Source organism: Acipenser ruthenus, chromosome 5 (assembly GCF_902713425.1).
Source record: "Acipenser ruthenus chromosome 5, fAciRut3.2 maternal haplotype, whole genome shotgun sequence".
Lineage (NCBI taxonomy): Eukaryota > Metazoa > Chordata > Actinopteri > Acipenseriformes > Acipenseridae > Acipenser > Acipenser ruthenus.
Window position 1 is genome coordinate 33,027,565 of NC_081193.1, and position 15,207 is coordinate 33,042,771.

The following is a 15,207-nucleotide window of genomic DNA, read 5'->3' on the forward strand; positions in this document are numbered from 1 at the left end:
AACAAACTTGTATGAATGCTGACATACAGAAATTACAAGTACAGTAACTTAAAACGCAGACATGTCAACACATGCAAAAAACAGTGGCATTGTTCTTGAGAGTTATCATGTCACTAAACCCCCTCAACGGAATTAGTGTATTACAGGTATGTACAAATGGATGTACATTATTACTATTAGGTTTGGGAAGGTACATATATTCTACCTGACAAAAATACTTGTTTGATAGTAGCTAGTATACACATGTTATTATTATTTATTTCTTAGCAGACACCCTAATCCAGGGCAACTTACAATTATATCATCTTATTTTACATACAATTATCCATTTATACAGTTGTGTTTTTACTGGTGCAATCTAGGTAAAGTACCTTGCTCAAGGGTACAGCAACAATGTCAGCCACCTGGAATTGAACCCACAACCCTCCAGTCAAGAGTCCAGAGCCCTAACCACTACTCCACACTGCTGCCCTATGTGGAGTAAATGCATGTCCAATTACCATCATATTTTTTCAAGACAAAAGATCAATCAAGGACATACAACACTGTTGTAGCTGTTGTTGTTATTATTATTATTATTATTATTATTATTATTATTATTATTATTATTATTAATGGTTTAGTTCCTGATTTCTAAAACACAGTGCATGGAAGATAGCTGAAGACAGTTAAAATAACAAATATAGTGACTGATTAAGAAATGAACAAGGAGTGAAAATAACAGTGTAATAGGTTACAGTTTAAAGAATACACATGATAGCCAAATCTTGGTTAATAAAATGCCTTTTATAAAATGTCAAAAGAGAAATATTTTGCCTAATACCATACTATTTTCTTAAGCTTGAATAATAACTGTCATTTTCTTTTTTTGCCCAGAGTTAACCTTCAGGAATTAGTGACCAAGCTGCAGACCCTAGCAGCTGATGATGTTATTACTGATGAGGCACTGCAAAGACCTGATATGGACTAAATATTTTTATGATGTGTGTGCTTCTTACAGCCCAGCGCAATATGTCAGTTATGTATAGCAGATTTGTTTTATTTCTAAAATAACTCATATATACAATTCCTCTAAAATGAAATAACAATAGTGTGTTGAAAACCTTTGAGAAAATACACCACTCCTATTGTGGTTGTGGTAAAATTCACAAATCCATTTACTCCAAACTATCAGAAGCGCCATTTGTCTAAAAGGAGAAAAGTGGAAATTTAAGTTGCAAAACTTTAAATAAACTCAAGGATTTAATTCAATGGTCTTAGGTACAAAAAATATAAAGACAGTTGTTATTTATAGATAAAAATTATTCTTTATGATATACTTTTTTTACATTACAGTAGGAGAGACCAGGGACAGATGTACCATTTTTATCTCTCTCTCCTTTATGCGCAGATGATGAAAGGACAAACAATTGAATACAAGTTGTAGTATTAATCAGGAATGTCATATAAATCATCTACACACCCAAAACATTGTAAATAAACAGACATTTGAACAGAAATGTCTTTATATACAGACATATTACATAAAGCGCAACCTCAAAAAACGGTACAAATTGAAATACATATATTTGAAAATAAATTTGTGTATATACAGGTATATCATGTACATACAAAACTGTACAACTGAAACAATGCAAATAAGTATAAAAGAAGATGAATATAAATGGGTATATATTGAGTCCAGCAACACCTTGCTTTTGTTGGGAAAAGCTGCTCATCCACTGTAATATTCTGTCCCGGTTTGTAGCAGAGAATGCTATAGTCAATGAAACAGGTCCAAATGCCAGATGCCGGGGCAAATTTATCATTTTGAAGTTTGGCGCTTCTGGTTTGCTTCAGATCGAAATGCAGAAATTGAAAATATTTCACAAAAGCGACTCCGTGGCATTGGCTCTGAAAAAAAAAAAAGCAACTCCCCACTTATTGGATCACAAACTGTACAGCGACAGGCTTCTTGTCCCAAATGCTCCATGGGCATATACTAGTGCAATGAAAGCTTCTAATTCCTCCAAGGGCATTGACCAGGAAACATCTTGTAGTTGTCAGTGGGCTTCTGCTTCAGTGCAACGTATGTGGTGAAGCGTATGCATGTCAATCAATAGGCGAAAAGCAGTCAATACGCTCTCATCAATGTTGCGTTTTGCATATACCGTGGGCCCTGGAAATTCCCTCAAAATATTATGTTCAACCCTTCTACCTGTAGCTTCAAACACCAGGATTTATAGTGCTCCAACAGTGCCATCGTTACCAGCCTCTTGAGTGCCAGGTGGTGCTGGCGCTACTGCTGGAGAAGCGGCTGCCTCAGGTTAAGTAGCGGCTGGATGAGGTGCAGGGGCTGATGCAGGTGAAGAGACTGGCATCCTTGCAGGGGCTGCTACAGGATTGCTTTATCTCCCATGGGATCTCCTGCGCCCTCTTCGCCCACTCAGTCTTGGCACTTCGCTGGCATCCTCCTCACTGTCACTGATGCTGGAAGATTCATCTTCGCAAACCCAGTCGGCTTCAGAGCCAGATTCGTCATTGTCCGTCTCTGCTGCATCAGAATCGTTGTTTGGTAAACTTTGCAGTAATTCCAAACACTGCTTTGCTGTCATGTGTCTTCCATGACCATGATTGATTGATTGATTGATTGATTGATTGATTACAGAACAGCACTAACAGCCACAATGCAATCCTACCAAAGCACCAAGCACATTCTTCTTATGTAGCTTTTTTTGTCATATCTAGTAACTTTTTAAAACAATAGCCACAAATTCATATGAATTATTATAGTTTCATAGGATTGCATAGGAGTAACATCTGAAAAATTGGCCTGAATGCAATTTTTAACAATGCCCACAAATTCAAGAACACTACAGGAATAGTAGATACTGCATTGGAATGCATAGGAATGTGTGTCTATTATGAGTGGAATAATTATATAGATATATAGATATATCTTCATATGGATCTGCACACAGTAATCTGATACTTCAATTTTGTTCCATTTTAAATAAACATGAAACACTTCACTTTTATAGTTATAGAAACCCCCAAAAGAAAGTAAACACAAATGTTTGTTATTTTATTTATAAAAGCTACAAAAAAAATGTACAGCTTGTATATGGACGAGCTCAGTTTTGAGCATGTTAACATCCTGCATAGTGGTTACATCTACAGCAGTTATAAAACATACATGTGTTAAGGGGACCTGATTTTGCAAACATATTCACAGCTTGATCTAAATATAACATTGCAGTTCAGTGCTGCTTCAGAAAAGCAGTGCTATGCATGTCATTTCTACCAGTCCACCAACCCCCTACCCCCCTTACCTCCAAAATATCTGCGTTATTGAATGTTATCATACATGTAAAGATTTGGCCGTGAATGTTGAGGGACAGATGTAAAATACATATATAAAAAAAGAAAAAAACAGGTCATAAAATATTCAAATTTTCAATGCATAGATCTAAACTTGTGTAACACAAGCATGTCCCCTGGCCCAAGACATGATAACATCATCAGGAAGATCAAAAATCGAAATATTACACAAACCCAAAAAATTAAGAAAAAAAGAGGGTGAAAAATAAACAAAAACAAAAATAAAAATAACTCTTTGGGAAGTTTAAAATCAAAATAGTTTTAAAGCTGTAGCTATCATTAGACCCTGTATTTGTTCTGCATTTATTTCAGTGTATTCTGAATATACATATGGTGGCTGCCTTTTTTTCACATGGTTTTAATACATTTATTTGTCTTGTTTATAATATTTGCACCTGATGTACAGCTTAAAACACATCTCCTTGTGATTCACTGTAGCCTCTGAATGCAGTCTAGGTTTGCATTGAACATGAAACTTTAAATCTAATTAAAGAAACAAAGAATGCGTCACATTGGAAATCTGAATCTTGGTTTTTGTCATGATTCTTGCCCCCCCCCCCCCCCCCAATATGCCATGTTTTCATATTGTATAAACATAAATCATCAAGATACTTGTATATCAAGTATTGACTCATTTATATTTACAGCATGCATATACATATTTCATTCATTCTGTTACCATGGCAACAAACCCCTAAACTGGAAAAAAGACATCCCGATATTAGTTACTAGTTACATTCCCATTTAGGAACGTGGCTAATATTTTGTTCATATTAGACTCCTTCCTATGTCATTACATTCTTCATTGTGCAGTGCCTGTCCACTGAATGTCAACAGCTGCCCTATTTATCAGCAATTAAAACAAGCACTATAAAGTGGACAATAGGCTACATTCAAAACAAAGATATGGGCAATTAAAAAAAAAAAAAAAGAGGTTCACAGCAATAACAGAAGAATTTTTAAAAAGAATAAAGAAAATGAAAATACAAGAAGAAAAACACTTGCTGGCATAAACCTCACAAAGTCATATTTGCGTTCAGCAGTAGAAATGAGAGAATTTCACCAGATACCTGAAGAAGACCTGGACAAACATCTTTGGAATTTCATCTCATCAGTAAAAAAAAAAAAGGGAGGGGGCAACTTTGAACCAAGTTCTCTTCGAAGCATTTTTAGCAGCGTTGACCGTTATCTGTGCAGACATAATGAATGCAGCATTTGAGTAGTTTATACAAACAAAAGAAACTAACTCAGCCAAACACAAACAGCTTAAGAAAGAAGATAAAGGCAACCAGGTTTAAGAAGCATAGAATATATAAATTAACATGGGTCCGAATATATAACCACACAAAATAATGTCTCTCGTTGATTTTGAGCTAGTAATGCACTTGTGGCTGTGCTTTATCATTATTCATATATGTGCCTGAAGCCCAGCAATGCTTGTTCTGGAACTGCAGCATGATTGATAGAACAAGATTATGGGCAGTTTAAAGCCCCACATGACTTTAATGATTCCTGTTCTTAAATCACACACAGACTGTACAAACACAGCTTCCAGAATCTTAGTGGACACATTCATTCTCAACAGGAAAAAAACAGTTGTGCGCACAATTTGCATCGTCTTACATTGTATAGTAATCTGGATTTGGCAATTAATGTTAGTTCATTTTGTTAGTTCAGTTTGCTTGATCACGTCATATCTTTTCCTTTTTCCATTTAGTACACCACAATAACCTTTTTTTTTTTTTTTTTAAATGGGACACCAGACATTTTCAGAGTTGCAGCCATTGTCTTAGCATGACCGAGACTTTATGACCCACTCTGCATTGGGATTCAACTGGTACAGATCCTTCATGTAGGTTTCATCATTCAGGCAGCGTGCTCCTGATGGAAAAGTAGAGGAAATATGTATATGTATATGTATATGTATATATATATATATTTTTTTTTAAATAATAAAAATTAAAAAAACAGCAGAGGCTTTGGCTGGAGCATAATTATCTAGTCCAGTGATTCTTATTTTTTTACGAGAATACTAACACTTTAGTAGAACAAAAGGACATTTATTCAGAAATGCTGAGAATCTCCTAAGTGGAAATGTTGGTAAAAAAATAAAACTGCTTCTGTACAGGTCTTGGTTAAATGATACCTAAATTAAGGGATGGGGGAAAAATTCCTTTGCAGAGCCCTATTGTTTTTAATGAGGCTTCTCCTCTATGATTCTAATGAACCTGGAATGGCTCAAACTGCTGTACAATGGGGAGTCTTATTTCCACCCTTAAAAACAATATGTTGCAGAGTATTTGGCACAGCACCAAAATTTGAATGGACAAAATAACCTGTGCAAAAACTAATGTGTTAAGGATAGCACCTACTTATTTTAAATACTGCATATAGTCATATACAATAATTTGGTTGTTGAATCTCTGCACTAGACAATAGATTTCAATTACAAATTACAAAATAGCACACTTACCAATATTGCCTCCTATTTCATACAGACATAAGTCTTCTCTCTTGATGGCAACAGTTCTGCAATAAATAAAATTGCATATTTAGATATTTTGTTATTTATAAATGGATTATTAAAACATATATAATAATTGGAACTTTGGATTTTCCAAACTGACTTTCTAATTCTCCCAAATTAGGAAATTCATAATTTTCTCAAAAGGTAAAACAACAACCACCACCACCACCACCTTTTAGGGTGAAAAACAAAAATGTCTTAATTAAAATACCTTCTGTGTTCCTTTCTATTTTTGTAACTTTAACAGGTGCTTTTTCTCTCCTTAGAATATAAGGAGAGAAAAACCTGAATTGGACTAAAAGGTTTTGAAAACCAGACCCTTTGTAATTTTTGTATTTTAAAAGCATCCTGCTCATTTTCTTGTTTATTTCTCAAATTATGGTGGTATGGCTTTAGAGGTTCAAATGGTTCACTGTAAAATCATTCATATAGTTATCTGACTTGGCAGTCTGCCACAGCTGAAATCACTCACTTTTAGTATCATGAAAAAATAAAACATGATACTTTAACTCAATAAATGACCTAACCACGTTTCATTACAAGTAGTAAGTTCTCTAAAGTAAATACAGCACATTCCACAGATTCCTGGAACTCTCAATCATTCGTGGTAAAGATTGTTAGAACAGAGTTTAACCACAATTCTATCAATCAGCCTGATTTACAAAATACTAAGCACCTATAGGTTTATCAACAATATTCGTATAAACACTTGAAGCAAGGGGGATTGGAAGCATTTAGATGCTGTAGAATAGAAGAATATGTTCATGTGGTGACACCATAAGTGTTATAGACACAGTCAGAAAACGTAATATCCTATTAAAAACCATTACAATTGCACACATTGAAAAAAAAGGTACAAGTGACACAACTAGGCTTCAATTCTTTGTCCTTATAGTAGATGTTTAAAAACATCTGGACTCATTTTCAGATGGCAGAAGAGAGAAAGAATTCTTAAACCAATTCTGACCTGATTTGACTGAGAAAACTGGCCAGTACATCACTAGCTTTCAGATCCTCCTTCAACTGTATTGCCATGGAAACCTTGGAGAACTGTGGTGCCTGCACCCGTATAACTCCCTGAAGAGTGTCAGTCTACAAAACAGAAATTTTTAAACAAAATAAATCAAAACAGTTAATATACAGTACCAATGACACTTACGTTTAGGGTAAGCTTATTTTTAAACACATAAAAGATAAAAGATAGTGAAGGTTCTGAGATTTCCAATTACACGCATCTTTAACACCGTTCTTATATGATTATTCTGAATTTGAGAATGACAAAGAAGAAATGTTCTGACTAGTTTTAACCGGTTTCTGTGAAACCAACTGATCAAAGAATGTATCCTCTTTATATTTTGCTTATGGGAGCATTCCAAGTTCCTATGTAACAGAAAGTAGCCATATTACCTATGTCACATTTCGAATTTACAAAACACGTCATGATTAAAGGATACGATTTTGTCACGGAAATCGTGAAAATCATGAATTTGAACAAAAGTCAGTGAAATCTTGGAAATTAATATAAAAAAACACATTTGGTTAGGCACTTCCTTTAAAAATGCAGTATGTCATGCAATGAAAATACAAATATGCGAGTATCTGTAAATTGTTTGGTTGTGTATGCACACAGCACTTGCGTGTAGCTGTGTAGGTCAGCAAATGAGATTTGTATTTTGTAGCTGTGCAAGCCTGTAAATGAACACAGATCATGTGTTACTGTAAACTCTCAGTTGTGATCTTCACATACGTACAGCACTTGTTAATTTATTTAAACAAAAAAGTGGGCTTGCATCTTTAAAAAATATTAATACTTACATTTTATTTCTTGAAACTTTTTTCATACAATGTAGTGTACCCAAGTAGTCTGTTGAAAATAAATACTCACTTTCTTAAAACTAAACATTGCTAAACAAAATACTTCAGACTGCCGTTGAACAATTTTTTTTTTTTTTTTTTATTTCCAGCAAACTGTAGCTAAAACAAGAAGTTCATCTGTTTTGCAGTCTTATTTTTCTTATCTTTGTGATGCCCCGCTTCTTGAACACGGTGCCTGTCTGTGTGATTTGACTTTTCAACTCTGTAGGCTACTCAGAAACAACCAATTTAAACGTCTCATTCTTATTATTGAAGAATATTTATATACGGTTTCATTTTGAACACGGTAAAAAAAATTAATTTGACATGCTGATTTTGTACATATACCGTAAAACTTCAAATAAATAGACGCCGGGTCTCTTAAACCCCAGGTCATTAATAATAATATAATGTGCGTCATACTGAATGTTCCAGTCAATACACACACATGGCTGTACAGCGAGCTTACCAATTTGTTTTTCAACAGCGATGAAGAGACCCTGAGGCTCAGGATAAATAAAAAAACTGAATTTAATTTATTTTAAAAGGTACACATAATGCATAGAGTTTTTTTTTATTATGTTATTAATTTTAAAACCAGTTGTGAAGCTTTTTTGGGCATGCTGAAAGTAAGGCTGTGTGGTCCAGTGGTTAAAGAAAAGGGCTTGTAACCAGGAAGTCCCTGGTTACAATCCCACCTTAGCCACTGACTCATTGTGTGACCCTGAGCAAGTCACTTAACCTCCTTGTGCTCCGTCTTTCGGGTGAGACGTAATTGTAAGTAACTCTGCAGCTGATGTATAGTTCACACACCCTAGTCTCTGTAAGTCGCCTTGGATAAAGGTGTCTGCTAAAAATAAAACAAAATACCAAGAGCCCAATGGCAACTTTGCAAGAGCTACAGGCTTTTATGGCCAAGACTGGTCAAAGTGTGCATGTGACAACAATAGCCCAAGCACTCCACAAATCTGGCCTATATGGTAGGGTGGCAAGAAGGAAGTCATTACTCAAGAAAGCCCACCTTGAATCCTGTTTGAAGTACAGATTCTGTAGCCATGTGGCAAAAAGTTTTGTGGTCCGACAAAACTAAAATGGAACTTTTTGGCCTAAATGCAAGCGTTATGTTTGGCACAAACCCAACACAGCACATCACCCAAAGAACACCATCCCTACTGTGAAGCATGGTGGTGGCAGCATCATGTTGTGGGGATGTTTCTCATCGACAGAGACTGGGGCACTTATCAGGATAGAAGGGAAAATGAATGGAGCAAAGTACAGAGAAGTCCTTGAGGAAAACCTGCTGCCCTCTGCAAGAAAGCTGAAACTGGGATGGAAGTTCACTTTTCAGCATGACAACGACCCAAAGCACACAGCCAAAGCTACACTGGAGTGGCTAAGGAGCAAACAGGTAAATGTCCTTGAGTGGCCCAGTCAGAGCCCTGACCTAAATCCAATCGAAAATTTGTGGCATGACTTGAAGATTGCTGTCCATCAACGCTCCCCAAGGAACTTGACAGAGCTTTGTAAAGAACAGTTTTGTAAAGAAGAACGGTCAAATGTTGCCAAATCTAGGTGTGTAAAGTTGGTAGAGACCTATCCCAACAGACTCACAGCTGTAATTGCTGCCAAAGGTGCTTCCACCAAGTATTAACTATGGGGGGTGGAGACAATTATGATCTTTCAGTCTTGTATTTTTAACATACAACTTTTTTCTCAATAAAAACTTTCCCCCTTAACAGTGTTTTTAAGGTTGTGTGCAGGCAGCTTTTTCACGATTGCATCTGAAGTATTTGCAGATGTTAGTGATCTTACGTAATAAACGACGAGTCTCAAAATAGGCACGGTCTCCAATAGGCGCCGGAGCTACTGGCAAATATTGTAAATAAACGCCGGGGCATTTATTTGAATTTTTACGGTATGTAAATTTACACCTGATGCGCACAGAGAAATAGAAACACAGTTTTATTTCAGACCCCTTCTGTTTCGCTGCACAGCCGGTGTGAAAGCCTGCATCGTACAGGAGTCTAATAAATAATTAAATAATTAAATAATTAAATAATTAAATAATTAATTAAATAAATAAATAAATAAATAAATAAATAAATAATGTTCCATTGGTGTGAAAGGACCTTTGAGTTGTGTACTCTAAAGTAACATTTAAACTTGCCAGCAGTCAAACTCAATAGTCTTTATATTATTGGTTTTGGTGTACTATTTAAAAGCTCTTGTGTATGTTGATGTAGCTAAACCTACATTATTTGGTGGGCTATCCGTGAATTCTTTTTTTTTTTTTCCGTAACTCGTCCGTGAAATGTACAAATAAATCAGTGCCAAAATCGTATCTTTACTCATGATAAAATAGGCATGCTAAAGCTTTGTGAGTATAGTAACAAACACAGTACCACATACCTCCACCAGATGGTGGTGTCCTTCCTCAGATTTCACAAAACAATCCTTTGACATTTCACCTACACAGTAGAGAACTAGTATCTTTCTCTATGACACAAACTGTCTAACAAAATAATTTATAACATAGTGTGGTGATGCCAAGCAGCACACATGGTAATGCTTTTCCAAATGTTTTTGGAGTTTGCTGTTTTAAACCATTCTAAATTTGGGCCAAACTATTAGTTTGAGAAAGCTTTAAAATCATTGAGCTATAGACACATTTACCTTTGGTATGGCATGTTCTCTGTATTCGACTTATATATATTTTTAGTATTTTAGTATTTTTTTTTTAGTATTACTGCGCATAGTACTTTACAACACATGTTAGATGTTACCAGGTACAGTGGTTTGCAGAAGTATTCACCCCTACCAATAATGTCACATTGTTGAATTACAAATAATGTATGCAGTTTTTCAAAACAACTTTTTTTAATTCAAAGCTGTAGCGGTTAAACTGAACACTGTTATATGAGGAGGAGGTTAAATGTCAGCAAAACTTGCAAGGAAAATGTAAGAAATGAAATTTACTGGTTGCATAAGTATTCAGCCCCTTAAGTCAGTACTTGGTAGAAGCACCTTCTGCAGCAATTACTGCTATGAGTCTTTTTGGATAGGTCTCTACTAGCTTTGCACGGTAGGATGGTGACATTTTTGCCCATTCTTCACGGGAAAATTGCTCCAGTTCTGATAAGTTTGTTGGGGATCGTCAGTGGACTGCAATCTTCAAGTCTCGCCATAAATTTTCAATTGGATTCAAGTCAGGACTTTGACTAGGCCACTCAAGAACATTAATTCTCTTCTTGTTCAACCACTCCAGTGTGGCTTTGGCTTTGTGCTTCGGGTCATTGTCCTGCTGAAATGTGAATTTCCTCCTCAGTCTTGGCTGACTCAAACAGGTTTTCCTCAAGGATTTGCCTGTACTTTGCACCATCCATTCTCCCCTCTATCCTGACAAGCTTCCCAGTACCTGCTGAAGAGAAGCATCCCCATAACATGATGCTGCCACCACCATGCTTGACAGTTGGGATGGTGTTGACTGGGTGATGTGCAGTGTTGGGCTTGCACCAGGCGTAACGCTTGGAATTTAGACCGAAAAGTTCAATTTCTGTCTCGTCTGACCACAAAACCTTTTTCCACATGTTTGCAGTATCATCTACATGCTTTTTCGCAAACTCCATACGTGCTTCAAGATGAGGCTTTTTGAGTAATGGCTTCTTACTTGCCACCCGTCCATACAGGCCAGATTTGTGTAGGTACTGGCTTATTGTTGATGTGAACACTGACTCCCATCTCAGACACAGAACTCTGCAGATCTCTCAAGGTCATTGTTGGCTTCAGACTGACATCCCAAACCAGTTTCCTGCTTGCTCAGTTTGGGAGGGCGACCTGATCTGGGTAGTGTCTGGGTGGTATGATGCATCTTCCACTTCTTCACTGTGCTGAGAGGGATAATCTGTACCTCTCTACCACTTTATCCCTGTCTTGTTTCGAAAGCTGCTTGGTCTTCGTGGTTGCTTTGTTAGATTACTATGCGAGTTGCAGCTTGAAAGTCTTTATATACCTGAGGGAAATTATCTACAAGTTAAACCACTTTGAGCACACACAGGCTGAACAAATTTCACTAATTTTGTGACCTTTCAAACAAATAATTTGTACCTGAGCTGATTTAGCACTGCAGTAGCAAAGCAATCTTACTTATTTATATTCTATATGCATTTTTTAACTGTATCAGTGTGGAGTAGTTTGTGTAGATTCTACATGTAAGGTCTAATTTGAAAGCGTTCTGGAGTATGCTCAAGTGTCAACAAAATGTGAAAACTTTGCAGGGGGGTGAATACTTCTGGAAACCACTGTATATGAAACTGCATTGGCTCACTTCAGTTGTGTTCCTATCCGGTTTCTCATGCTTCTCCCGGTCATAAGCCATCTTCTTCAGCAACTTCTTCATAGCCCTATCCTTGGACATTTTCTTCTGGTTTTCAGTGTTTTGCTTTCTTACTTGATTCATAAGAAATTTGGGTATCTAAAACACAGGAGACACAAACGCTTTATACATATTGTAGCTTGGCTATAATACAATGTTGTTACGAGGAGGGCTTGTAGCCATGATAATTATTCTGAATCCTAGCTCAGAATTAGAGGTGTTTACAGTATAATGGGTGGTGTGTCATTTGTAGCACCAAGACTCCAGTATAACACCACCCTTCCAGATACTGAAAAGGCAGCTCCGGACCCACCTACAAGACTTACTGTATGTACCCAGCCACTCCTGTTTAGCACTCTTGAAAGACACCACTTAAAGGTATATTTGTTTGCTCTGTTTTTGTTTTTAGAATGCAGAATAAAATAATTATTTATTACATTTTCAGACTGTATGGAGCTGGCCTAATGTACGGAAGATTTACAAAAATATAACACGCGGTTCCAGCAAGAAATGGGCTATGAATCACATAATGAGAATGCAAACAGATTCATGTTTATTGAAATAATGTGTAGACCATCCCCTGGTACTGGGAGGAAAAAAAAAGTCATGTGTTTTTCTGAATACTCTGTACTCCACCACAGAAGCACCCAAGTGCAAATAACTAATTTCATGTTAATTTACTTCAAGCAAGCTCTGACAAGCAACAACTAAAAAAGACCAGTAGCTAGTCTCCCCTGTGCAAACTGGCATTGCCATAGGCATGATGAGGTATGACCCATAGGCGTAATTTACACTGGAGACATGTTGCCCTCACATTGCAGCAGAAGTAAAACCTTTATTTCTCAATAATGTATTTGCGTAATCACTTGTTAGTATAGCAGTCTCTGCTAGGACCCAATGGAAACAACAATCAACTGCGGCAGCGTTGCCGCACAATGCATTCAGGTCGAGCTCAAGCAGAGCCTGGTTGTAAAGAAGGTTTTGTTTTTTCCTTTTCATTGTGACATTTCTCAACCATGATACCGTCCGACATCTATGGTCTCAATACTATAAAAACATTTTCTAATTTGAACACTGGGATCATAGAGTGTCTGTAAAATACCCTCCCCATCCTCTGAAGGAGGAGTTCAAAGCTGAAAAGTTGTGAATCTGAACTAAATGAATGTTTATTTTTAATTGTATTACTATATGCAACTTAGATAGAATAATCTTTATGCATGCCCCAGCTACAGAAACCCCCCTCCCCCACTTTTGAAACCAAAGTTATGCCACTGGTATAACCAAATAGGTTTGGCTCAAAGGGAAGCAGATTTTAAATATACTTTTACACAATGCAGAACATTACTGTGTTTCACCGTGGTCTTGACATTAAACATGAGGACATATTCTGTTTTTGTACTACTGCTTACCAACCAGAGAAGGTCCTGGTATCTTATCAGCAAACGCATGAGGTTTGCTGTTCCAGTAGCCATTGCAAACTCCTGTTGGTCCCCATTCTTGGAACGAAATCCTTTGAACATAAACAGGTTGGGTGCCATTACAACAGCAATATTGTTCAACGTCATTTTATTCTTCTCCTTGCGGTCTATTACTCTCTGGAGAAATTCCAGCAGGGTCTAGAATACAGAAGACAAAAATATTGCATTAAGATTATTTCTAAACTGACCTTGCTCACTGGTAATGGCAATTCCTCTGCAGTTCTTTCATTAACTTTCAGTTTTGAACAACCACATTTTAACTTTAATTATTTTTAGGAGGAAATCCTCTGAAACAATCTTTAAAACTAGAAATGGGAGATTTCGGATTGCCATGTCAGATTGGATGGCTTGTAAACAAAATTAAAATGTTTTTTGCATAAAGTTTTATGTGAAAAAAATAATCATTAATCTGGATCAGAGAATCATAGAATACAGCTGTGTACCAGTTGTGAATAATCTTAATATGTATTGTCTGCATCACTGACATAGCAAAAAAATAAACCATTTTGACTTGACAATACTGGTAATCTCACTGAAAAAAAATCTAGTATTAACCCTTTGCGGTCCTATGTCGGACCTGGTCCGACATCACAATTTTCCCTTTCCGGACCAATGTCGGACCCTGTCCGACATCATCAAAAAGACACAAAAAACAGGTCTCTAGTCGTTTTTTCTACGGAAAAAGTCAAGAAAACCATTCAATGGCCGAGTGAGACCGATAGTAGCCGAGAGAAGATGAAAAAAAAAGGACGTATCTCATGAATACTGATAGACCCCGACACCACATAGATGACACGGACATAAACAAACAAGATAGCTGCTTTCGCATCCAGCGCTCAAAGAATATCACAGACATTTGCAGAGCTTTTTTTTAGATGTTATAGTAATAAAATAACGACTTGGATCGCATTATTGAGGAGTTTGGTGATACAACGAGAGATCAAGAGATGATTTATCGGTATGTACTATTATTAAGAGGCATTTGAAAAATATAGCGAACAAGGGGTGGGGCTGGGCTGGAGATGCAGTACTGAGTGTCCTGTTGAAATGCAGTGCCTTTTAAACCTGTTTTACAGTGAAAAAAATAGTTTTAAACAGCGAGTCTAAAATAAACTGCGCGTGTGAAAATAAATTGGACCCGACGCGCCTGACACGTGCTGAATAAATGGACCGCTAAGGGTTAAAGACAATAATTCAAAGCTTACCGCTTCAATACCCACAAAAAACAAATGACAGCAATATGGCAGCCAGGTGCTTATTGAACCCTAAGGGCAGTTAGGATTCAATCCTTGCTGAATCCTAACCTGTGTAGTACCTTTAGAGTGTCCCTGCTTGGCTCTGGGAGAAAGAGCACCAGAAGATTCAGGGCCTGAAGTTGCTGCTTTCTTGTTGGCAGTTCTGTTAAGAAAATGGAAATTTTACAGGCATGCCATACAATTTCAGGTAGTTCACTATTTGCATATGTTTGTTTTGTACAGCCTAGGCAAAAGAAAGCCTCTACTAAAAAAAAAAAAATACCACAACATTTCTCAACAAGGGCTTAAGGTTTACACATGTACAAAATGTTTGTGTGTTTAAAACTGTACAGGGCACTAAGAAATAAACTGCAATAATAT

At 36.7% G+C, this 15,207-nt stretch overlaps 1 protein-coding gene across 2 annotated transcripts in view; it reads right to left on the minus strand.

Moving 5' to 3' along the window:
* Positions 1 to 767: 767 nt before the first annotated feature.
* Positions 768 to 15,207, minus strand: part of LOC117402433 (rho GTPase-activating protein 18-like) — a 39,615-nt gene continuing 25,175 nt past the window's right edge. For both annotated transcript variants that reach the window (XM_059024029.1, XM_034003563.3), the window contains exons 10-15: positions 14,907 to 14,989; positions 13,523 to 13,729; positions 12,066 to 12,212; positions 6,855 to 6,979; positions 5,834 to 5,889; positions 768 to 5,241 (exon numbers count right to left, since the gene is read on the minus strand). In XM_059024029.1, the coding sequence (XP_058880012.1) occupies positions 5,150 to 5,241; positions 5,834 to 5,889; positions 6,855 to 6,979; positions 12,066 to 12,212; positions 13,523 to 13,729; positions 14,907 to 14,989 (710 nt within the window). In that variant the 3' untranslated portion in view covers positions 768 to 5,149. The remainder of the gene's footprint in view (positions 5,242 to 5,833; positions 5,890 to 6,854; positions 6,980 to 12,065; positions 12,213 to 13,522; positions 13,730 to 14,906; positions 14,990 to 15,207) is intronic.